At 30.4% G+C, this 26,778-nt stretch overlaps 1 protein-coding gene across 1 annotated transcript; it reads left to right on the top strand.

Annotated features, from left to right (window-relative positions):
* Window positions 1-19,571: 19,571 nt before the first annotated feature.
* Window positions 19,572-26,443, top strand: LOC143631385 (uncharacterized). Its single transcript, XM_077100165.1, has 9 exons — window positions 19,572-19,898; window positions 20,020-20,112; window positions 21,831-21,862; window positions 21,954-22,114; window positions 22,237-22,443; window positions 22,969-23,071; window positions 23,169-23,222; window positions 23,995-24,210; window positions 26,176-26,443. Exons 4-9 carry the CDS (start codon window positions 22,079-22,081, stop codon window positions 26,313-26,315), a joined length of 756 nt encoding a protein of 251 aa, XP_076956280.1. The 5' UTR covers window positions 19,572-19,898; window positions 20,020-20,112; window positions 21,831-21,862; window positions 21,954-22,078; the 3' UTR covers window positions 26,316-26,443.
* The last annotated feature ends 335 nt before the right edge of the window (window positions 26,444-26,778 follow it).

Genomic DNA, 26,778 nt, shown 5'->3' with positions numbered 1-26,778 from the left:
AATCATTCATACATATTCATATACTGTACATATATCTATCATACACATTCCTTTATCATAAACATACCTCCCTTGTTAGCACGTGCAATATCCGAAGATCGTTCACATGCCAACAAGCTTTCATTCACATTTAAGATATACATACATAACATATAAACTATATAAGGCATACACTTACCAGTTAAGGTAAGTGTATTAACTATCACATCGAGTATGCACACAGACCCGAAAACATAACAAATAAATGGGGCTAGAAACTCACCTGAATGCGGTTACGTTCACCGTTAATCGTAATTCCTTTCTTCAGTTGTGCACGGCTGACTGTATAATAAGTACACGTATCAATTAACTATCACTACTCATATAATCTTTCTAGTCTTAGTTACTACCCACAACGAACGGGGGGTCCGGGGGCAGCGCCCCTGGCAGCGGGGTCTAGGGGCGGCAGCCCCTAGCAGGGTCCAAAGGGCAGAGCCCCTGGCTGGGGTCGAGCTGCCAGGTCAGCTTGGAAAAATTTTATTTTCATTAACTGTCTTAACGTATTTCCTATTAGGATTTTAAGTTACTATTTTATTCACCTACTCATTCGTTAGCCCGATTCGTTACCTTAAAATGCATGTTAAGCGAACTTAACTTAAGCGAACTTAAGGTTCGGCGAACTTAAGACTCGGCGAACTTAGAGTCCAGCGAACATATGGTTCAGCGAAGTTGATAAGGTAGGCGAACTTGCTTGTAGCGAACTTAACATCCAGCGAAGTTAGCCAGCAACGAACTTATTTTCAAGCGAACTTATCTTGGCGTAGTTGGCTTGTAGCGAAATTTAGCTACAGCGAAGTTATACAGTAAGCGAAGTTCGTGGTCTGCAACTCACTGGTTCGCTTCTTCGCACATTTCACAACTTAAATACTCATTTTATGATTTGGCCTTAGCCCTAAACGTTCCCTTGACCATTTGCGGTCCAATCTTGACCCGTTTATAACATAAAGCACGAACCTTTATAGTGAACGTTTAGAGAATGGATCTAGGATTTCGTTTTAAACGAGCCGTTTAGGTTCGCGGGTTCGTTAGGTTCATTTTATCATCAAGTTTATAACTTTACGTTTCGTCTATACTCGATCTACTCCTGTTCTAAGTTTCAAGGCTAAACGGTTATAAAAACGTAATCTTTAGGATCAAAACATACCTTATCGGGTTCGTTTGGTTTCGTTTGGCTTGATTATGAACTCTAGATCTTGTGTTTATCTTGTATGCTACAGATCTAATCACCAACTAGTGCTCGCTTGGCTTCGTTCCTCTCCCCTAGCTCACGGCCGAATATAGTGGTGTAGGGTGTGTGTGTATTTTGAGTGTGTAGAGATTTATGAAAGATGGAAATGATAGTTAGGGTTTTAGGATGGTTTAAGGGGTATTTATATCTCTTAAAGCCCATGGGCCTAAGGCCCATTCCCTTTAATCCATCTTAATTAGTCCAAGTCCATGATCTTTATTAATACTAATTAATTATTCAGGCCCAATGACTAAACGCGACTTTCTTTTATTAAATACGAAATTTAGGACGTTACATGGTTCTTATGTTATTGTGGGAGAAGAAGATGAAGATGGGTTAGTGGTGGATATGAGAGGGAGAGAGAGAGATAGAGAGAGTTTTATATGTATTTATTCTTTTAGATTATTTGTTAATAAATTGATTGTAAAATTACAAAATTACCCTCATGTCACTACTAGAAAATTGTTCAAGTTCCTACGTCACTTTCCGTTGGAAATGCGTAGGAAATCACTGTTTCCAACACATTTCCAACAAAAACGGGTATGTAGGAAAAAGCCTTGTGGGAAATATTTTTCTACGCATTTCCAACACTTTACCTACAAAAAAATGTTGTTGGAAATTTCCAACACGTTTCCAACACTAATAAGTAAAACATTCATTTTCAATTTTCTACGCACTTCCTACGCACGTTTCCAACACAATCTTACGATTTTTCTTTTTTATTTTTATATGGTTTCCTACGCATTTCCAACGCATCTAAATAGTGTTTGTTTTTATCTTTCAACGCATTTCTAACGCAATTAATTATTATTATTGTAATTTGATTTTTTTTCTTATTCAGGCAGTTTCAACCCATTGATCTAATTATTTCAATTTATTCATGCACATTTCAAAAATAAAAATAAAAATAAACTATAACTACGATAAATTAAATTAATGAAAAAAGATAAATATAAATAATCTCATGTTTTACAAAACAACCATAAATACAAATACTTGAATTAAAAGTCTCACAATGTAGAACCATCTTCAAGACCTTTTAATTGTAAAATCACAATTTACTAACTTAAAGAAGACTAAAATTTTTGTAGTAATCTCTTCAAGTAGTTCCATCCTTTCTTCATTTTTCATAAGCAAATTTTCCATTTGTTTCTTTTGTTTTTATAATTCCTCTCTTGCCTTTCATTTCTTTTAAATCATTCTTTCATTTGGCTCGGACTACTTGTACCTAGCAATTGTCAAAACATATATAATAATTAATATAACAAACAATATATGATTATCATAACCAAGCAGTTTAAAAAATAATAACCATACCCAATGTTTAACCGGACATCAAACCGCTTCACTGGTCAACCGGTCGAATCGGTTGAAACAGATTTAAAAACCTAATGACGTCTTTAATTATATATATACACAATTTCAGTATAAACTATATTTGTATATATAATTTGAATTTTTTTTTGTTCCCTTTACAATCAGTAACTTTATGTTAAAAATAGAATGATCCAATTACAATAAAGAGGCATGTAAGCGGGCAACAAGCTGCTCCAACACCCCCTTTTAAATGGCAAAGGATTTGTAATTTGCTTACAAAAGCAGCGATCCAACAATTCCTTAGTGCAGTTGGTAAGTTTGGTATTACACAAACATTATGTCCAAGTTCTAACCATAATTTTTGCCTTAAAAATCCTTACTTTCCCAGTTCTAAAATTGTATTGTTGATCCCACATCATTTAAAAGTGGAAACTTCAACCCCCTTTCTATATATAATTATATATAAAGAATCCTTAGTTTACCAAGTGGATACAATGCTTGCCAAATCCCACATATCCCGATGGGTGCCAACATATATTCTGTGGCTCTATGCTGTTGTTGGCACTGGCACGGTTTTATCTCCCACTCACGGACTTCTTTTGCCATTTTACCAAGCTCCAACCCAATAAAGAATAAAAAGTATATGTATAACAACCATTAAGAGCAATAATATATAGCAATACATTAACAATAACGCACCAACTCGCTTACCAAACACAAGGGAAATCACAAGTTATCTCGAAGTGCTCTTCTTAATCAACAACAATATGTCCTAGCCTTTCTTGCAAATTTAGCTTCACAACTCCAAAGAATCTAGTAATAAACAAATGACAAATTCAGATGGATAATATCATTGTATAATAGCAAAAAGGTTACATGTCAAACTCATCTAGTACAACAGTCATATACGAGCTTTCTTCAATTTGTAATCATGGCAACAATTTCTGAATTATCCTGCAGATAAACACATTAAGGATAAAGAATCAAGCAATATCAAAACTAAATATTCTTCAATAGCACCTAACAGAAATCAACTAATTCGTTCAGGCTCAAACTTTCAGTTGAGTAAAACTGTAATTATCTTCAACATAAAGATCCAATTGTTGTATGCTATACATTCTAAAAAACATAAATACAATATAAGATCAAGTAGATACCTCACGATGACAGTTAATAGGATCATCGGCCATTGATGAAGCTATTAATTAAGGATTCCCATTGTCTCAAATTTCCCGTCTTTTTTTGCACGGTTGTTATCAGATTATGAGTAAAACTGTATAAAGGAGGGTGTATGTGGTGGGAAAATACAAATTTTGGAGGGGGTCAGTGGTGTGGTGGTAGGAAAATGCAAATTTTAGGAGGGATTAATTATATTATTAATTTCAATTTTAAAATACGATATTAGGTTAAAAATAAATAATAAAAACCAATTTAATATATTTTAATTATAAAACTAAAAAAGTAATAGCATTAAAATTATTCTCTCTATATATATATATATGTACACTAGTTTTTTTACAGTGGTTGTTTTATATTATTCGTTGAATCGTTTCTAATATTTATTTATTTTTTTTATTGTATGAAAGTTAATAATATACTTATGGTTTGATGATAAATTGTTTCACAAATAAATGAAATATTATAACTCGGTTTAAAAGCTATATGGTTTTGATGAGACTCAAGACCCGTTTATTTTTTTACTATAAAATTGGTTTTTTAATTATAAATAATATTTTTTTTAAATAAATCATACATTACTTTTTAGTATATCCTTACTTTATAGAATTTTTATATCAAATATTTGATGAGATTAGTTTTTAACTTAATGAGATGTTATAATCCGTTTAAGAAAAATCTGTGTTTGATAAGACCCATACCCGTGAATTCGGGTCAAATGCATAAGAAGTCTCCATTTAAAAATCAAGCAAATTTGGTGACTCCCAAAAAATGGGGAGCGACCACATCGCGACACATATGATTTTTATGTTTTCGTTTATATATGTTATAGATATATCAATAATTTACTAGCAACAAATGGGCTTCTAATTCAATGGCATGACGATGATGGTTAAGATTTCAGATCTTATTATTTTAGGTTCAAAAAACGGACTCAAAAAGTTTTTCTTACAGTGACGGATTTCCTCATCAATGACATTCCTGTGTAATTCAAACCTGGAGTGTCAAATAAGTATTGACGATTAACATCCCGTCTTAGGAAGATTCAATCATGTATTAGGGTGATTTCAAATACTGTTAAAAAAGATAATTTACTGACACTTTACGAACAAAAATATTTCTCTTTAACCGAATCAAATTTGACACACGTCTTATTGTCTATATTACGTCTTAAGAATCATGATCACTCCTAAATAACATGAGATGCATTGATATTGATCATCATTAACTAAATTTGGCCATGAATAACCATCAATGACTACCATTAACTAACGACAATTATTTACTATCATTCACAAAAATTGACGATACTTGACTACGGTGATGCATGTATAAATGAGTCTTGTAGGGTTGTCTTAATGAGCCATAATGGATCACTTGTATGTATGACCAATATTGAAAATCATTAACTAATACATAACCAATATGTTGACCGAAATATATAATCATCGATCAAAAATGACAATCAACCTAAATTGGTTGGGCTCATTCAAGACATATAGGGTGATACATGTATTTTTATGAGAGATACTAGGTTGTAATACGTTTCATTGAGTCGTATGGGGCCCCGTTGTGTTTATGTACGACAATTTAACCACCATCGACCATAGCTTGTCATCCTCGATAGCAATTGAGTATCGTTAATGATAACTAACCATCATTGGCCCTAATTAATCATCATTACCAAAATTCATATTAGTCGATCTTCACAAATCAATATGGGTAGTTATTTGTCCTTATTAACCCTAATTAAAACATTAACCACGATTCATCCTCAACAACTTCAATTACCAATATTGCTAATCATTAACCACCGTAACTATTCATAATTTACCATCATTAATGGTAGTGATACTAGACACTAATCACCCTAATTTCATACAACAACCAATATTGACCCTAATTTGTCGTAGTTGACCAATGGTATCCAACATATACTGTAACTGAGCATAACTACCGCTAACTAACCTTAATTGGTTATCATTAACCGATAATAATCATAGTGGATAGCATTAAGACAGTATTGACCGTCGGTCACCATGAGTTGGTACTAGTTGATCCGTTATTGACCAATTATGACCCCCCCTTTTTTTTACTTCGGATCAATTTCTAAGAGTGTTGTTCATTAATGGTTGTACATTATGTTTTGTTAATATTTTGTTATTTTTTTTTCATTTTTTGGTTACTTTTAACCCCTATACTTTTCATGTTTTACAAATTTGTCAATAAGCATTTTTCATTTTACCCAAATACTTTTTCACTATCAACTTTTGGTCTCCTATATTTTTCATCTTTTACGAATATTTTGGTTAACGTTTTCGTCTAAATTTTGAAAGTTGTCACACCGCAACGCGCCAATGCATGAAACAAATTACATAAACACTTGAAACAACACTTTATTCAACAAACAAAATGATAAAAATATTATTTCCAATTCCATCGGCTTTTGAGTTTCGTTATGACTTCATACGTGTCATTATCACGAGCGTTAATTTGTCTTACCGTATTTTACCATTTCGAGCACACTTGGTCATCTGTATGATCGCCTGATCCTCCAGCTAAAACAAAATAGTTACAAACTCATGGCCAAAAACCAAACGTTCGTTGTTGTTCCATAGGGTCAAGTGTTCAGAAACATAGACCCAAGCATTTACTAACGCTATCTCTTCTTCATGGGTCCATATTCGTGACCCTACCCTAATTATCGGTTGGGGATGTAATTACTCTATATAAAGTGATAGTTTGAAGAGAAATTGATGTTGAAAGCGGTGCATATTAATATTACTAAATTCATAATATTGTCATCAACAACTTTTACTATTAAAAATAAACATAACCAACAACAATATAATAATAATTTATATATATAACAAAAGGTTGTAATTAGCTGTTCCTTAAAATTGAGTTGGATAGTTCCTACACAATTCCAACGAAATCTATTACTTATATTTTTTTTGTTTTCTTTGTTACGCAATTCTCACGAAAGGTTACATAAAAGCGTACAACTAATTTTTTTGTTGGAAATGTGTTGGAATCTTTGCTACGCATTTCTAACACAATTTTTTTTTGGTCATTATCTTCCTTTTGCGTAAGAAATTCGTTGGAAAGTGTTGGAAATAGCGTTTGTAAGAAATGTGTTGGAAATTTTTGTAGGAAACATTACCTTTTTCCATGTGCGACTAGATTTAACGAGAAAAATTAACGGGGTTAGTGTTAAAGGACGTGACGTGAAATAGATTTGAAACATAAAGTATGTTTTCTGCTATATGTTTGGCCAAAGGACGTCCACTAAAAAACCGTGTAAACGTAAAGAACGTCTTTTGCCATTTTGTCTAATAGTTATTTATACGCGTTACATAATTAGGTGTAATTATGTTACTAATACATAACGAAATTTCTCATTAAATAAGTTAACATTTTGCATGTTAAGGCATACAAACCATGAGCAGCATGGGTGTGAGCCCAACCACGGCGTGTTTAGACGTGAATCGCTTCCATAATTTCCAGTTTAACGTGTTTTCTATTATCTAGCCAATGTAAATTTTATTTTCATTATATTATTGGATGTTTTTATGATATTAAATATTTGAATTACATTAAAAAAATGTATATTATTTAATTCGGTTTTTCTCAAATTACTTGTGTTTTTTAAACAAAATATACAGTCTAGTTTATCTTTTTTCTTATGAAAATCATGATACAATTTAATTGGAAAAATTATATTTTATTATGAAACAACGAACAATCCATATTAAAAACGGAATCGTATAAAAAAAGGGGGAATCATGTTGAAGGCTGAATCAGGCAAAGTTGTTAAACACGAGAAAGCTTGTTTAGATAATCAACATGTCTTTCTACCATTTGCCTTTGATACATTTGGTTTTCTGGCTCCAGAGGCTGTGAAATTTTTGAGTAAGGTTCAGCGCGTCGTACACGGAACCTCTTCAGCTTCTAGGTCCCAAAGCTTCGTTTTTAGCAGGATTGACTTTGCTGTTCAAAAGGGGGTTGCGGCGCAGCTTGTTGCCCGTTTGCCTGCCACTTTATTGTAATCGTTTTATAGTAAATTATATAAAACTTACAGTGACAAACGAAAGACATTTGCAAAACTAAATGAGAAGTATTTAAAAACTACCTTGACCAAAAAAAAATAAAAAAAATAATGTTTTAGTCTCGTAAGCGTGTTTCAATCATTATTTCTTGGGCTGTTACTTTTGTCCGAAACCCGAACCCAACCCGAGAAAACTCGTACCCGAACCCGAACTAACCCGACCCGAAAAACCCAGACCCGAGAAAAGACTAACCCGAACTCGAACCGAAGTAATTTGGGGTTGTTCTCGGGTTTATAAAATTTATAAGTTTCGGGTCAACCCGAATAAACTTTTAGTTTTGAAATTAAATATATTTTTAGGTATAATTAGTTTAGTCTTAGCCATAACGTTATCAGAATCTGTAACTAATCGATTATTGTTATTACAAACTATTATAGATCGATTACTTATTGTTAATTTATGTTTTTTGTTTATTAATAATTGCGACCGTAATCAAACAACCAAATCACGCACGATTGAAGCTGATTATAGTTAGAGTTAGTTTTGCTCTTTTTTTCGATTGTTTTTATCAAGTTATGTTAGTTTATTATTTGGTTATTTGTTTTCGAGCAAAAGATAATATGTTGTTTTAATTTAACATTGTAGTGTTAAAAAAAAAATTTGTTTGTTTTGTTTTTTAGGATACTCGAAACCCGATTAATTCAACCCGAAAAAACCCAAACCCGAGTGAGATTCAGGTTGGGTTTCGAGTCAAGATTTAAAACTTTAAAACCCGAATAACCCGATCCGTAAAACCCGAAACCAGAATAACATTAAGAAAAATAGTAAGGACGTGAGGTGGGCTATATGTTTCAGATAAGTAATTGTTTAAAAATAGTAAATGACATACATTAAGAAAACAATATCATTAATTCATTATATCACTAATTGACTCACATTCACATGTGAGGACGTGAGGTGGGCTGTGTGTGGCTGATTAAACTTGCAACACGAAAATTTACCAGGTGGCCGGTGGCCCAGTGCCACTAGGCGTCTAGGCCCACTGCTCACTTTTACTCGTTTTACACCTGAAAGCTATAATAACAAGTGTATTATTATTATTATAAAATTTAAGTACTTTCCAATATGTTATATTCAATTGAATATAATAAACATGGTTGATGAACAAATTTGTTGGGAAGATAATATTGAATAATCCAGCTGGGATTAATTCAATAATTCAATCACTTTTGAGTTTTCATAAGAAAAAGTAGAGAAAAATTAAGCTGTTTCAATCACCAGCATAAAAGTGACACTGGAGTCATTTTTTAAAGGTTTTTACAAGTTTAACAATTTAATCAAAAGTTATCAAACCGATAAGTTATATGAAACTAGATATAACTACTACAAGAATATTAGATAGAAAGGGTTATCGGTGTATCTTTTTACCCGTTTGTCTTATATATTGATATAAACATTACCTTTTTATTAAATTATAGAGGATTTTTTATCAAAGATAGAAAATTTAAGTCTTTGTATTGATTTTTAAAATAGTTAGTAGCCCATCGGTTATTACTCATATTCATTTCCAGAAATTAACGTTGTAGGAGTCAGCACGTATCAAGACATGAAAACGACACGTCACAACTTTAAGTGTGTCCAGGAGTTAAGTTAATATTTCATATCATAAACCGTGTTTAAGTTCAACTATCTTTTTCTTTTCTTTTTTAAAGCGATGATATATTTCAAATAAAAATCATTAGCAAGTAGCCAGACACTCGAAGTACAAACACCAAAACAAAAAACGACAATTACTCAAACTCGAAACTACACTATAAACCTTAATCAATAGTGTATATTTTATCTGTTTGTTACCCAAAGGAAGCCCAAAGTCTTTATGATTTCAATCACTTTTTATATAAATTACACCGTCAATGTTGTTAACGATCAAGTCATTATGTGCTCTCCAAATACACCAACACGACATCCGACATATCGCTTGAAAAAAAATCTCCGTCTTAACTCAACCACATGAAATAAACTTGTGAAGATTCGTGATATCTTTAACTGAGAAAACGAAAACAGGTTATACTTTACACCATTAACCAATGATCGCCCATACTACATTTACATAGCTGCATTCAATAAACAAAATGATTTAGGTATCAACCCAACAAGTTTGAACATCCTAGGAGAACTTGTTAAGGAAGACATTAATGTGAAACTGATCCGATGGTGACTTGGGTGGTCACACACATTAGACTTTATTTTAGTTGTTAATTCCTAGATTCCTCATGAGTCATGACCAACCGGTTGGTACACCAAAGCTAATTCTTTTGGTTTACATAAGTTATTGCAAGTTATTGTGAGGTGAAAAGAAATTGTTTGTTTTTTTGTATTATTAAAAACTTTTAAAATTTAAAAGGAATATGTATTAGTTACTTTGGATGATTTTTTTTTCAAACACTTTGTTTTTCTTCGTGTTGATGCTAGTTACTTTTTGTGTAATCCCATATTATTTTCTATCCTTATTCTTTTTTCTTATTATCTTGATATCTTCTACTACTATTACTATAAAATAAATACTAACAACATATAAAAAGCTATAAAATAAAAAAGAAAAATATATAGGATTTGCTTAATCCATCCTTTTTGAGTTGACTGATAATAATCCTATCAGTGGCAGAACCGTAGTCAAAAGACCGGGTTTGCCCGAACCCAATTTTTTCGGCTTAATACAATATTATAATATTGTATCAACGAGGGAACTCATTCTTTTTTGGCAGGTGAATATTCAAACCCGTTGATTATGAAAACTTTAATTAATTTTTTTTTGTAATTAACTTTTAATATAAATATAAAATGATTTGAAAAAATTTAACAAAAAATTACTAAGTAAAAGTTAAAACTGGACCAATAAGATAATAACCCATATATAGAACAACTTAAAAGCCCAAAAATATTTAAAGGTTGGGCCAATAAGGCTAATCCAATTAAGACTTGATAAAAAAAACTGGAAAAAAAATCGATATTTGAAAGTTGCGATTAAAGATATGATGAATCGTTTTCAAAACATAAAAACACGTAGAGTGTATATATATTTTTTAGTTTATAACGACTTTCTATTTTATTGAATGTTGGTAATGTACTTCTGTTATGATAGGGATATTGCATTTTTTTTATCTGACACGACTCGTCTAAGCCCGAAAACTTTAACATCAGAAAAAAAAATCAAGCACCGAAAAATTCTAAATCCATAGAAAACAAATTCATGGCTCCGCCACTAAATCCTACCTCGTAAAATTGATGTCACCAATTCCACCTTTCATACAATTTGTTTTTCACTGGACCCTCATTGGAGCTAAGTTTTTTCAGATTTTCAAAATGATGATTTAGTGTTTTTATCAGAATGAGGATACGGGTCGATTGATGTAAAATTTACCTCGAAACAGTGCTCAAAACGACAAAATGATGTTCAATTCCGGTTTTTAAACTCCCAATTAACAAAAATCAAGTTGTTTGGAACACCGTTTCGATCGATATAAGTTTTAAATCACTCGCTTCGTATCCTACTTCCGATCAAAAGTCCTAAAGCATCAGTTTGAAATTCGAAAAACATTTAACGGGGTTAGGTTTTTTTTAATGGATATCTAATGAAAAGAAAAGGTGTGAAAGGTGGACAGTTGGCAACAAATTTCTTACATATGATTATTATCGGTCAACTTAAAAAAAGACGGAATGAATAAAATCCAATTTTCCAACTAAAAGTTAAAGAGAAAATTCTCAAAATGATAATTTGGGGGAGAGAGAATCCCTATTTATACACTTTTTTTTGAATATTTTCAAAATGTCCAAACAAAACTTGTCGGCTGTCACACATTTGTAATCGCACCAACGAGTTTCAAAAGCCAATAATATAATGTCAACAGGTTTAAAAGGTGACATCCCCAGCCATTTTAAACTCAACTAGGATTTTGGACCCGCGTTTCACGGCGGGACAATTAAACCGAAAAAAACAAATGTAAAAATGCTAAACCACGAACGCGCTGTGAGTTGATGCGAAATCAGCCTGTATCGGGTTACGTCATCGAAAGTAAACAAAAGAAATAAACATGTCAATGCCAAAAGGTCCAAAACACAACAAATTGTCAAACGTTGAACAAAAAAATCAGCATGTTACAGTTGCGAACCGACGCAAATTCGATTAGTATCGGCAGTACCAGCACAAATTGATAAACATGAATTAGTAAGCCAAAAAATCATATTTTAAAGGCGTGGCATCAAACATTGAAATGCGGATATAAAAACATGTGACGATATATTTTAATTCATGTAAAAAAATGCGGTCATTTTAAAGATATACGAAATCAAAGTTTCAAAAAATCGCGTAACCGACAAATTACATATATTAAAGTAAAACTTAAGCAATAAATATTTAAAACATGATACATATAAAAAACATTGGACTTTTAAAAAAAAATAGAGTAAATAGTAAATTGTATAGTAATTATGTGAGGGGAAGAAATCCCCCTTTAAAAAAAACATTACACACCATCACACCACACCACACCACCACCTCTAGTAAAAAACCATTACATATGATGGATTTAGAGTTAGTGATGTGACACCATTTAATTGGATGAGATGTGTGATGAGTGATGCCATCACTTCCACCACCCCTCCCCCTAATATATATATATAATTCCATTGTTCAAGACTTGTTTTAAAATAAATCTCGTCACCCAAGAATTAATTCCTTCGGTAAACCTTGAGAATATAAATGTTTCCAGTTTAATTTTTTATACAATACTATTATAATTAATTTCATTTATAATTTGTTTTTCTTTTATAAATCTTAATATATATAGTTAAATAAAATTTTGAATATACCGTTGAGACACACTTATTTTTTTTACATGTAGCATAAACTTTATTTAAAACCGAGTCGGGGTCAAGTTTTATTAAACGTTTCGATAAATTTCACCTGACTCGGTTTTGAGTAATATTTATATCGGCACGTACATAAAAATAAACTTACCTTAACGGTATATTTGAAACTTTGTAAAATGTTTAATTTTAAATGATATAAAAGAAAAACTAAACATGAGTAAAATTAGTTATAGTTATTAAATATTAAAAAAACATGTGAGTTTGGTCATGGACGCTTCATAAACTGTGTAGACGACGAACTTGAAACACTGGCATGTTTCTGATTGAATTTGAAACCTTGTTGACGTCGACATATTTGGTTTAAAACTTGTCGTCGCCAACGAGTTTGGTATGGACATTTTGAAGATATTCAAAAAAAAAATGAAATAGGGTGAAACGTAGAATCTCTTCTCTTAAATGGGTGAATCACTTGTTGTACGGTTGTACCCTTATGTTTTGAAAATTTTGCATAATGCAATGCACCTCAAAACCTTTGCAATAACACTACATGGAGCAGCCGACATAAAACACAAGTTATTCACCTGTAAAAGCAATAATGGCCCACAACCAACACCTTTAGTACATTTGCGAGATATTTGTAAAATCACTTCTCATATCCGGCTTAGTATCCGTCAGGCTTTTAAAAAACCCAATAAGTTTATTATTAGATGATCATTCATAACTTCAAAACTTCAAAAGACTACCGATTTAAAAACTTTAAAAAAAGTTGCTTGTAAATTTATACATTTTAATGAAAAAAGCTCCTATAACTATATTTAAAAGAGAGATCATTTATGTACTTTTTTAACATTTATAAGAAAACTGCATTAGTTTAATTACAAGCTTATTTAACAAAACTTCTACAACTACACATAACATTAGGTCTAAGTAATACAACTTAGTGGAATTTTATTATATCACTTATCTATTATAAGTGGAGATGTAAACGAAGTTGGGACTTGACTTGACATGTCTATACTTTAAGCTTGGCTTGCTAGCTAGACTTTCTTAAAACTCGATTTCGGCTCAAACTCAGCTCGTTTATTATTAACATTAATATATAGTTAGTTTTTCATTTTTTAATGTATGTATATATGCATGCATTTTTTTCGAAAAGTATGTATTATTTACAATTGCATATAACAATATATATATATATATATATATATATATATATTATTTACTTATTTTAACATATATAATTCTTATTACATAATCACATAATTATTATATAAAATTAAAAGGGTAAATACCATAAAAAAAACATATATACAATATTTTTCGTAGAAGTCTCTCAAGAATCTTTTATAGATAAAGTCTTTCTAAATGCTAAAATTTGGTAAAAAAAAAAAGTGTTAAAACAACTTGGAATAGGCTCCAGTTGTTTTACGTAAGGGTCCTATTTTTTCTTACGTGACTTATGTCTTTATATCCTAGTCGTTTTTTTAAAAGCAATTTAGATGACTGCCTCCATGGTGTTTAAAAAACATTCACAATTTTGCTCGAATTTAACATGTAGAGTGACTTTAATTTGTAAAATATATAGAGTGACTTTCGTGAGGAAAAACAAATAACATGTTGATTTTTAACGGCATTTACCCAATTTTAAACTATTATATTTATTATATAAACAATATGTTCGTTTAATATGGTGAGTCTAATCAAACCTGCCACACGAATCTCGAATTTCAAATCAAATTCAGTTTAAGCTCTTACTCGTTTAAACTCAACTCTTTTCAAGACTTTAGATTTATCTTAAATAACCAAACTAATTTTTTTGGAACGACGGTTTTCTCGTGTGTTAGTCCACCACAATTGAGTTTTATTGAATAAACTCTATTGTTTCCGTATATAACAATCACTTCTATGATTTTCTTAACAATTAAATAATTCAAAAATTAATTAAACTAATCAATAACCCATAATTAATTCACATACTAAGATATTTAAATTTAAATCATCTATAAACTAAGTTTTAGCTAAAACCGACAATTTTAATATTCAAATTTAAATTTCAAACTTAAACCGAAACTAACACAATGAATGTTCAATTTTAATATTCAAATTTAGACCAAAACTAACAACATAATTAATTCGTATCCTAACTAAATGTATTTACTCTAAATCTAAATCATCTATAAATAATAACCGTGTAATAAATATTGTCAAACCCTCAAGTATTAGATGTTCAATTTTTAAAATTTCAAATTTCCACTACTTTTTGACCTCATCTTATACTTCGAAAACCATTTCAACAATCATTTCTATAAATTCGGTATTCCTTGTTCATTTGTTTATATCAACATTTTCACTCTTCTGAAGTTGTTATAACTTATAACTACGACTTTGTATTCAAATTTCTATCGTTTGTTATTGTTTGTAAGTGAAATTCACATATTAATTTAATTATGTTGTCCTTATTTGGTTGTTATGCATGCAGGTTAGCTTGAGAATTGGATGTATGCAAATAGGTTAGGTGAATGATTCATGTTAAAATTTCTGTATTGTCAGTTCTACTTAAATATATTTCTTTTGTTCTTATTTTTGGTGTACCTTGAATGAAACTTAATTATTTGAATTGTTGGTATTTTTTGCAGTTCATGTTATATGTTGGACACATCTTGCTGCTACTTAGGTAGGTCAGATCATGAAGTTTGAGGACTATTCGGAGACTAGCTCGAGACATGGTAGAACCTGGTCACCAAATGCGTGTTCTGATTGATGTAAGATTTCTTGAAATTCATATTTACAATTTTATTTTTTATATGTTGAGAGCTTCCTCTATTCATGTTTACAGTTTAAGAACCATTTGGAGACTAACTCTAGCCATGGTAGGACTAGGTTACCCAAGTTCCACCTGCTCCTTCCAAGATTCAATAGACATGTTGAAGGTTTTGAGATATGCGAAAATATTGTTGATTTATTTACTTATCAAAATTATTATGATAATTATTCGATTACATCCATTGATAATTCTTACTATTTTTTTTTAATAGTTCAGTGTATCTAACATTAATTTATTTTTAGTAATTTCAATTTATGGCCTCTTAATTTGGTAGATTGGCTAACTGCATGGAAAAAGTATTCGATGGAGATTAGGTTGGCTAACTACATGTTTTGGTCATTACGAATGTATTTTAGCTGTTAATTTTCTATCATTTTTTATTTTATGTAGCTTAGACAATTCATATAAATTAATTCATTTTTATATAAATGACAATCTTTATTTTCCGTGTTAAAATTTTTGAATCTTATCTTGAAAGTTTAACAATTAGTTATTGAACTTCAAAAAAAAAAAATAGATAGTTTTTATTATAATAATATTTGCAATTATTTATTTATGTTTTTAAAATTCAAAGCTGACTACTATTGCAACAATGTTTTGTAGTTTTTAGTAGTATTCAGTCTCAACTAATTTTTCATATTTTATATTTGACTAAATTTTAATTAGCATAAATGACAAATTTAATGTAGCTGGAAATTTTAAATAATTTGCTTTTGATTATACTCGAAAGTTAATAAGCTTTGTATTAAAAACTCATTAATTTATTTAACCAATTTAATATGTGATGTATTGCTTATTTCAAATTTATATTTAAAAAATCTTAGATATTTACTATAATTACTTATTTATTTTAAGATATTCACCATCTTTAATTTTAATGATACATTTCAATCATTTATACATTAATTTATTTTTGTTTTTAAGAACTGAATTTGATCACTCTTTTTTAGTTTTAATATTCTTATATCTCAATAAACTTTACATCTTTTATATTTAATCAATTTTTAATTAGGCATAAATGTCAAGAATTGTCGATTCGTCTAAATTATTCCGACCAAATTAAAAAATAAACTAATAAACTAAATAGAAAATAAAAACTTTCCATCTTTTATATTTGACCAATTTTTAATTAGGTATAAATGTCAAGATTAATATATAAAATTAAAAAAAGAATTATCTAATGAACTTATTTTTAAATAAGGTAATGATGCTAAAGTGTTGACAATAATTTCGTGATAATTAAAAAAATTAATAGTATATTGTTTAGTTACTGAATTTTCAAGAAAAATGTAAAGTTTTTTATAATAATATTTACATTTATTTATTTATGTTTTTACAAAATCGAAATTGACGACTTTTCCAACAATCTTTTGTAGTTCTTAATAGTACTCAATGTTATCAAACTTTACATCTTTTATATTTAACCAATTATAATTACGCATAAATGTCAAGATTAATGTATACAGTTGAAAAAAGAATTATATAATGAAATTGATTTTAAATAAAGTAATGATATTAAAGAGTTTGAAACATAATTTACTGCAGATTGTAGTCGCTTTAATTAAATTTTAATTAGGGAATGACCTCTATGTAATAAAATTAAAATTAACCGGTTTAATTTTAATTATCTATATATTGTTTTAATTATACTTAATTAGTGAAATTAGTAGAATAAAAATTTATTGCTTCGATTTAACTTAATACATTTAACTAAAAAGTCTTTGAATCGAAATAAAAAAAAGTTTAATTATAAAATAATTTATAATAAAATATACCTTTATTTATTTATTAATGTTGAAATAAAACTCATAATATCTTAAGACTTTAATTGTATATTTAATTAGGTTGCTATGGTTTATTTTGTTTTTTAGATCTTGAAGCAAAATGAATTTTTTTTTGTGAAATGTCGAAGAAGTTGATGATGGGCTAATATGATTATAACATGTTCATGTCTTCATTTTGTTTTTTAATTTAGGTGTATAGTAAGTTTGTGTAAGTATTAACTTTTTATGTACACAAGTTAAATGCTTAATATTTTGGTTACAAACTTATGTTAACTATTTGTGTTGATTTAAAATGTTAGTTATGAAATTTTATGGTTGTTTATATGTTTTAAACTCATGCCTAACATGGGCTACTATTCTAAAAATATATTGGTGGGTTAGATACTTTTACATAAATAAATTAATTTCTGATCATTTATATCGATTCAAGTTAGCCGATGGTCTACATATCCTGGAGAGTAAGTTATGTTATTGTTGTTTCCTATGTAATATTTTTAATTTCCATATCTTTAATATCTTTACGAACACCAAATATAAATAACCTATAATTGTCACTAAAGTTAATAGTATTTTGTTACCCGGTTTTCTAATTTTTCTGTTTTATGTATTAAAATCCTTCATTAAGTCAGCAAAATTGAAACATCATGCTCTATAAAATTTTGTTTTATTTATATTTATGTTGTTCATCATTTTCATATTTTAATCATATTATATTATAGATTTGTTGAAAATTAAAGAAAACGGATTTTTTTGGGGTCAATCAACGTCTTCCAATAAGAGGAGTTATTCAAACGGTTAGTCATTTTAATATTTTTTAGTTAACATTTAAATGTTTTTTAATAATGCATTTTTTTTAAACGTGCAACTTCAACACCAAGAAAACTACTTATTAGCATAATGAACAGTAACATTTTATTTTAAACGTGTTAATACACTATATTGTATTAATATAATTTTTTTATTAACTAAAATATAGTAAATTAAAATTAATATGTTATTAACTAAAAATTAGGCACTTGTAACATAAACTTATAAACGATTTTTAATATATTTATTATTAACTACATTATACATTTTTAATAAACAAAGTTTTAATAACACTGAATGTATGTTTACACGTTTATTTTTTCTATTTTCTTTTTTATAAATGATACGAAACATAATTTTCAGTTATCTAATACTATTTTATTTTCCTAAAAACCATTTGAACTATGTGTTTTAATTAAGATGTGTATATGAATCAATTTATGTTAATTAGAGGCGCAAAGATATATCTCCATTATTTTTTTACTTATATTTGGTTTACTCAATTTATATTGTTTTCAAACTTAGCAACAAAATTCACAAATTTAGTTGTGGTGTATATAAAAAACAGTTTTTTGGTTTTTAATTAAGATCATACCAATTATTTTTTTATATTTTAATTTGAAATAAAACTTTCATAAACACATTATGCTAAATAAAATCAAAAAGACCGAAATTATTTTGACTCATAGAATGGTTTTAAAAGTCGGTGTGCCAATAATGTTACTAAGCAATATGGATCAGAATAACGGTTTGTGTAATGAAACTAAATTGTGAGTAATTAATTTGGGCATGTGTTTTGTTGAACTAAAAGTTATTTCAGGTACTAATACTGGTTATGGCACCTATATGATTCGTTGTTGTCTAACACCTTCAGATAAGAAACTTTCGTTTATATTGTAGAGAAGATAGTTTTTTCCAGTTGTAGTCTGTTTCGCAATGAACATTAACAAAAGTCAAGGTCAATCTCTAGCAAAAGTTGACATATATCTCAAAGACCCGGTGTTTACACATAGACAACTCTATGTAGTTTTATCAAGAGCGAAGAGTGGTGTTAAATTTTTTATATTAAACAAGGAAGACAATATTACAAATAAAGAATAAATATGGTTTATAATAAAGTCTTTTTGTAGCTTATAAATTTTACATTTTTAACCTTTGTTATGTATTAAAAAATTGTAATTTGAATGTTATTTGGGTTTATCATTGTGTTTCACAATAATTTGTTTTCGTACCAATATCATTTACAACTTTAAGTATGTTGTCGTCCCGAATAACATATAACAACTTATGTTGTCCTTCAAATGACATGTGTTTGTTCGAAAATATCAATATTTCAACCCGTGTCGTACACGGGTTAATAACCTAGTATAAACATATATAATTTATTTAGATTTTTTAGTAAGTTAATTTAATTTAAATAAAATAAAATTTATTTACAAAACTCTTAACCTTCCAAATTTCCAATCCAATCATGGATCTCCAAAGTTGACATTTCATCAAGAGGACATTGGAAGAGAATATTAAACATGAACGGTATAGATCACACTTCCACCCTTACAACTTGTGGACCAACCACAGGTGATCATAGTTGCCTTAGCTGGATATATATCTTTACTGCTTTATCTAAAAAAATATTAAAATATGTTCACACCAAGACTATATGCTGTTTAAACAAACCTTCAAAAAAATAAAAATAAAAAGATAAAAAAAAACAAAAAACCAAACATCAAAACAAAATCTTAAGCCAAAGCAAGTCAGAAAACATGGATTCCAACAAGCAAACCTTTGTGGAACAAGGTTCAGAGGTAAGTATGCAGACACATACATATGTTTGATGTGTTTTGTTACAATCTTTGTCTTTTTCATATTATTATTGTTATGAATCTTGAATATATGTTTCTTTTTTGAACTTATATTATTTAACAGATGAAGCAGCATCTGCCATCTGACACGAAGATTAAAAAGAGAAAAAGAAGTGTTAAAGAACAACCTTGTGAATCTAAATCCAAAGATAAACAGGTGATGTTTTTTTGTTTATGTTCTTGCTTTGAAATATGTGCCTAGTTCAGATTTATAGTTGTTTCAAGATTTTGGTTTGGATCTGTTAGGTTGTGTTTAGTTTGATGTTTGTACTTGATGTTGTGTTCAAGATTTTGTCCTTTTGAGTGATTAACTAAACTTGATGTATTATTCTTGAATTATTATTCTTGAATTATGTAAGAATTTTTTTTATTTTTTTTAATAAATTTTAAGTTTCAGATTTGAGGGTTTGTGGTGTTTAAGAACCCTAATCTTGTTTGATTCAAGAATCCATGTGTTAGTGTTGTTTTTCTGAAATTAGGGTTGCGAGAAGACGTTTTCGTCCGCCGCAACGCAAATCGTGTTGTAACTTTGTTCATCGATTCGGGTTGTAAAACGAGGGTTTCGTTCATCGGTGCGGCGCATGTTGAATGTGTGTTATTTTTGCTAATTCCCTTTTTGGTATTTCTTTTGATGGAATATTAATAATGTTAATCTTGTTTTCCTAACATATCTTTAGTAGATTGCTAAGTTTAATTTGAAGGTGCAAATAGTTAAGGGGTGTTTGGGATTTTTGCATATTGAAGTAGCTTATCTTGTTATTGAGTTTTAATATACAATAATAAGGTGTTTTTGATAGTGTTTGGGATTGCTTATCTAGACTCATTATTGTTACGGACTGGAACCATTGCAAGGTATGAGACTTGTCCCACATCGGTTGTATGAGCAACTGATGTGGGGTTTATAATCCCTCGTCCGTCAGACTAGCATTTGTGTTGAGTCCTAATTATTGTGAGTGGAATAAGTTGTTTTGCATAAGTGGTTTAAACTTTAAAGATGCTTATTATCAAGTGTTTACTTTTAAAAAAGATGACTTTGCTCACAAGTTCTTGAAGCATTTGACAATAGGGTGGCAATTTGTGTCGGTTTTGGGTTGACGGGCTCGTGTGACGCAACACGAACATGGCCCGTTTTATCAATTGTGTTAAGATGTTGGAATCACTACAACATGGGTAACCCAACACTAACTTGCCACGAATCTGTAGCCCGATCCGTAGGGTTGAAATTCGATCGTAACCTTATACATTGAGGCCGGGCCAAAACCAACCGACCAAACAGGCTAAAACCCGGTTTTAAATTGGTAATCCACTCTATAAAGACCTGGTTCCAACGTGATCCGGTTTTGACTTTTGTTGACTTAATCCGAACCGGTTTGGGCCTCGAACCCATTTTGTGCACCTCTACTCAGTACTCGAAACAGTAAATGCGTTGGTGGGCCGGTCTTTTTTAAATTCTTGAACGGGTCGGCAGGTTAAAATAAACTAAGCCCATATAACTAAAAGGGTACTATCGGACTCTAAGTCACAAGTCAGTGAACTTTAGGGGCCAATATTGACAAGTAGGTCATAGTTGGTTATGTTTCCTAACTGTATTCTAATTAAAATTGGTAATGTCTTCGCTAACAAGTTAAGGTTAGCTATATAAACCGTGTTATAGTTAGACACTGACACATTGTGGTAGAACACATGAGAGGCTTTTGAGTTATATTTTCTTTATAATGTATTGAGAGTTATTCAACAATCGTTTGTGTGTTATTCATTTTGGTGAGTTATATCAATTCGTTCTTGACTGGTGTTATGACGGTTAGAACTCGCTATTTTTCTTTCGTGCGTACGTCATGTCATAAAAAATAACATTTTTTACTATTTTTCTTGCAGATTATGTCAGAAAAGCCTAAAAAAAATTCGGGGTTAGTGATTTGTCAAGTTTTCATCTACTTAATAAGTACTTTCTTTGAGATCGTCACCGATTTATGCGTCTTATTGTCCATTTTAATACAGTAAAGGGAAAAAAAACAAAGATATGTGACATATATAACGATACAGAAGATCAGTTTATGTGTATGGAATGAGCAGGGTATTTCTTAGAAACTCTAGATACAGAAGTACCTAACTTCGGCAAATGTATGCTCCCGTCAAACGTTCTCTACAGTTTTTGGTTGGTAAGAATCAATAATTTAGTAAAGTTTATAAAATTCACATTTTTATTAAATCTTTAACGAAAAGTTTGATTTTTTATTTATATTTACATATTTTTACTTATTTTTATGAAATTCTTGCGCAGATTTTACCGAAGAAATTCTGTATTAAGTATATGCCTGAACATGATGCAACGATTATTCTTGTCGACGAATCGGGGAAAGAGTTCAAGACGAATTATCTTAAGCTTAGGCATGGTTTAAGTGCCGGCTGGAGGGGATTTTCAGCTGCACAAAAGTTGTTACAGGGTGACATTTTGTTTTTTCGTCTTCTCGAACCCTTCAAACTACAGGTACTTATTTATTTATTTATTATTATTATTATTATTATTATTATTATTATTTTTAGTTCCAGCAAGAATAATGGATATGCTCATTTTATCCATTTACGAGTACGATTGTTACAATGAATATAATCACTTTGATTTACTGTGAGAAGTGACAAAGGGTGATATAGTCATTTCACATGAACATACTTGTTTACTTGTTATCCTTCAAACAAGCAATCTTAGCTTTATTTTGGTTGAAGATTAATCTGGGATTGCTTGCTTGAAGGATGACAGGTACACGGGAGTACCGAGTATGTATATGTGAAATGACTAAATTACCCTTCTTACATTAGATCATCACTAAACCGGCCCAAGCCAAAGTTGGTCAAATTCTTATGACTCGAAACACTTTGTCCCAAAGTTTTTAAAAATTTTCAAATAATTACCGTGTCTTAACACGTACAAAAGTTCTATTCTTTCATAATACTCTTTTTGAGTAAATTATGTAGGATTATTTGATTTTTTTGCTTAAACCATTTATTTTTATAGGTGAAGATAATAAGAAGATATGCTCAAGAAATGATTGAAGTGGCTCTTTGTTTGATGGAAATGCATCCTCGCGTTAGAAAGTCAAGGACATCGCATTACTTCGGTATGCAACTCTGCATAACCATTTGTAAATGTTTATTTTCTGTTTTAGCCTTAAAAAATCATTTCATAATTTTCTATAATTATTTTACTTTACTCAGAGAAAACTGGGGAAGATAAGAAGGAAAAACTTAAGTGCAAAGAAGTTAATGAAGGTAAAATATTGCATATTCATATATTTTTTTATTAATTTCATATATAATTTTGTACAAAGGGCTGTATGGTAGCCTCTTAATCGGTCAGAGGTAAAGTGTGTCTGGTTCACTAAAAAGACACCGCTTATTGGTTCATGGAACCTCTTAAAGTTGGGTGGAGGGTGTGGAGCTCGGGTACCCCCCCCCCCCCACACACATACACACACGGGTACCACGGGTTTGCAGTGAACACCGCCGCCAGCCTTAAAAAACTACCCTGAGGGTAGTGCGGTATTATTCACCGAACAACATTTCTCAACCTTTTCAATTTCCAAGAAATTCTTTGAACTTTGTCCAATTAGATAATTTATTAGAAAGTTTAATTTTTTATTTGATTAAATAATTTTATAAGGGTGATTGAAAGGAGTGGCGTCAGCCCTTAGGGTAGTTGAGGGTAAAAATGAGTTGGCAGTGCAGGATTGGTCGGGTCGTAGGGTAGTTTGAGTACCTTTAGGGTTGCACTCCTTGCACCCTAATGGGTAAGTTTTAGAAACATGCTGACCGATTCAGAGACTACCTCTTAATCATTCAGGCCTCTTAATGGCTCAACACAAAGTTGCCAAATAGGCCGACGTGATTTTACTTATTTATTATAAAATAGGTAAATATTGATGTTCTAAAAGTTTTAAGGTAGATTTAAAAATTTGAATATTTTGAATGATGAATACATGAATTTACCCTTAATATATATTATTTTTGAGATTTTTGTAAATTTGTGAATTTGGTTATTTAGAAGATGAAGGTGAAGTGAAGAACCAAGGCCCACTGATTCTGCTAACAAAAAAAGGCAAGAGAACGCGTAGAAGCCCGAAAAAGTTTATAACGAAATTGTCACTAGGTTTTTGTGAAACTGAAGGGACCGTTGCAGAAGATAACGAAACTGAAAGGGTATCGTTTGCTGAACATTGTGAAAATAGCAGTGATGGCTTATGCTCAGAAGTTGTTCAAGGTAATATGTTTTTTTTCGGTTGTTTTAGCTGTTTTGGCGGTTCGTTTTATGCGATTTTGTGGTTGTATTTCAAAACGTTAATTTTTAATAGAAACTAATAATTTTGGGCTCAAATCAAACTAAAAGCTGAAAACTCGGTCTTTTGAAACCGTTCGGTTTCGGTTTTTTGGTTTTCACAATGGATTCAGTTGGGTTTCGGTTATTTTGGTTATACCATTTGGGCTTGAAAGTTTTGGGCAGAAAAAATGGTCCCGAATAATGAATTTGGGTTCGAAACTTTGGCCTAAATTTTTGTTAATTTAAGATTAGTTGATTATAATCCTAACATATTTGCTCTCGGCTAACAGAACCCTAACATCGTTAGTCACCGGTCGCCATAAAAACGTTTTTGGCCAGAAAACTCAACATTTTTGCCGGAAAGCTCCACTTGGAACACCACGACTACCACTTGAAGACCACTTTGACCACCACTTGAACACTGCCGCTGACAAGCACCATTAGGTCATGGTACCCTAGAACCACCGTCGGTTGTGCTCAAGTAGTGGTGGTTGGTTGGTGGTGGTGGTGTTCAGGAAGTGGGTTTGAGCGTTGGGGTAAGTGGTGTTCAAGTGGTGCTTGTTGGTGGTGGTGTGCAAGTGGTGGTGGTGTTCAGGTTGAATTTTCCGGTGAAAAATGTTTGAGTTTTCCAACTAAAAACGTTTTTCCGGCAACCAACAACTAACGACGTTAAGGTTCTGTTAGTCATGGATCGTTGAGAGCAAATACGTTTAAAGATGGGGCTGTCAGCAGCCAACTCATTAGTTGGGACTATTAATACTTGGAAATTGTTTAAATCCAATTTTCCTTTTTTTTTGCTACACCATATATTAATTTCTTATAAATTTATTAACCATTGTTTTCTTCAGTTTAGTTCGGTTCCAATTGGTCCGGTTCGGTTTTTTTCGGTTTTTGGCTGATAACAAAATCAAAAGTCAAAACAGACCAAAAAATCGGTTTTTGAAAAAACTTAAAACCAAACCATCGGATTTTTATTGAGTTTGGTTATTCAGGTATTTTGGTTTCGTGCACATCCCTAGTCCTTGAATATTTATGAACATTTGACTTTTATAAATAATTGTCTTTGATTGCAACTCAATTATTACTGTTTTAAAAAATATCTTTTGCCAGGCTAAAATTATATGAATAATTGAAATATGGTTGAAGAGTCTATATCAATACATATATGATTTGACTTTTAATACAAAATAATTCAAAAGGTTATAATATTATGCATTTTGAAGTCTCAATGGGCCACTTTTGACCTTATCAAATATAAGTTGCATTGCATAACATGCATTGATGTTTATGCTGCAGCGGGTCAAAATCGGGCTATTAAAAATTTTTCGCTAATAGGAACTTGATTTACTTGTGTAGTGGAGGGGCTACAAAATGGGGCGTTTTGTGTCATGTGGCGCCCAGTTAAGGGTGTAATGATATTGTAGCTCTATACACACACACACACACACATATATATCTCTCTCACACATGGTATAATAATAATAATAATAATAATAATAATAATAATAATAATAATAATAATAATAATAATAATAATAATAATAATAATAATAATAATAATAATAATAATAATAATAATAATAATAATAATAATAATAATAATAATAATAATAATAATAATAATAATAATAATAATAATAATAATAATAATAATAATAATAATAATAATAATAATAATAATAATAATAATAATAATAATAATAATAATAATAATAATAATAATAATAATAATAATAATAATAATAATAATAATACCCCCCCCTACGTCCCATTTATTGCCTAGGGGGCGGTGTTCCTTCAAAAATCGCCCCATTACGCATAACCTAACATGCATTGATGTTTATGCTGCAACGGGTCAAAATCGGGCTATTAAAATATCTTGCTAACAGGAACTAGATTTACTTGTAGGGTCCACATCAGAAATGATCAATCAGTGGCAACTGGATGGAATCGGGTGCTACAACTTAAATGTGGCTTACCGTGAGGGACCCATCAACTATCATTCAACTGTTGAAAGAATTTTTCATTTCCCAACGGTCGAAACATGAAGACTTTATAGAAAGTCAAAGTCAAAGTCAAATTTTAAAAAGTAAAAGCAAGCTTCTTGGACAAAAGCAATGAAGAGAGGCTTTTTGCAGAATGACTTTGTTTTGACTTTTATTATTATTATTATTATTATTATTATTTTTTGGTGATGATATATTATTTTTTTTTTTAAAGTTTTAGAAGAGAATGTATTTTGTTATACATAGGAAGAAGAATTATAGGTATTATTACTAGTCCTTTTTTTTGCAAAATTCTTTACTAACTTTTGTTTAGAATTGCAAGAAACATGTCCAAAATCTTGATTTTGTTGTGTTCTATGAAGCATATTATGGATTTTGATGACCTTATTTTCTTCCATTTCTTCATGATTTTTGTGGTTGATGAGCACATGTGAGCCGAGTTCGAGCTTGACTCGTTTAATTTAAGAGAGCAGAAGCTCAACTCATTTTGAGATTTATTGAGCTT

This window comes from Bidens hawaiensis, unplaced genomic scaffold (assembly GCF_021521415.1).
Source record: "Bidens hawaiensis isolate Kalapana, Puna unplaced genomic scaffold, B.hawaiensis_p1.1 tig00006068_1, whole genome shotgun sequence".
In the NCBI taxonomy this organism is placed as follows: Eukaryota; Viridiplantae; Streptophyta; class Magnoliopsida; order Asterales; family Asteraceae; genus Bidens; species Bidens hawaiensis.
The sequence above is the reverse complement of the archived record's forward strand: the minus strand, read 5'-3'. Positions and strand labels throughout refer to the sequence as shown.

What these genes read in the sequence shown, in the direction of transcription:
- LOC143631385 (XM_077100165.1), top strand. Translation starts at nt 22,079, where the DNA reads ATGCTCCCGTCAAACGTTCTCTACAGTTTTTGGTTG. An exon ending in TTCTCTACAGTTTTTGGTTG is followed by an intron (nt 22,115 to 22,236) that starts GTAAGAATCAAT and finishes ATTCTTGCGCAG; the next exon opens with ATTTTACCGAAGAAATTCTG. An exon ending in TCGAACCCTTCAAACTACAG is followed by an intron (nt 22,444 to 22,968) that starts GTACTTATTTAT and finishes TTATTTTTATAG; the next exon opens with GTGAAGATAATAAGAAGATA.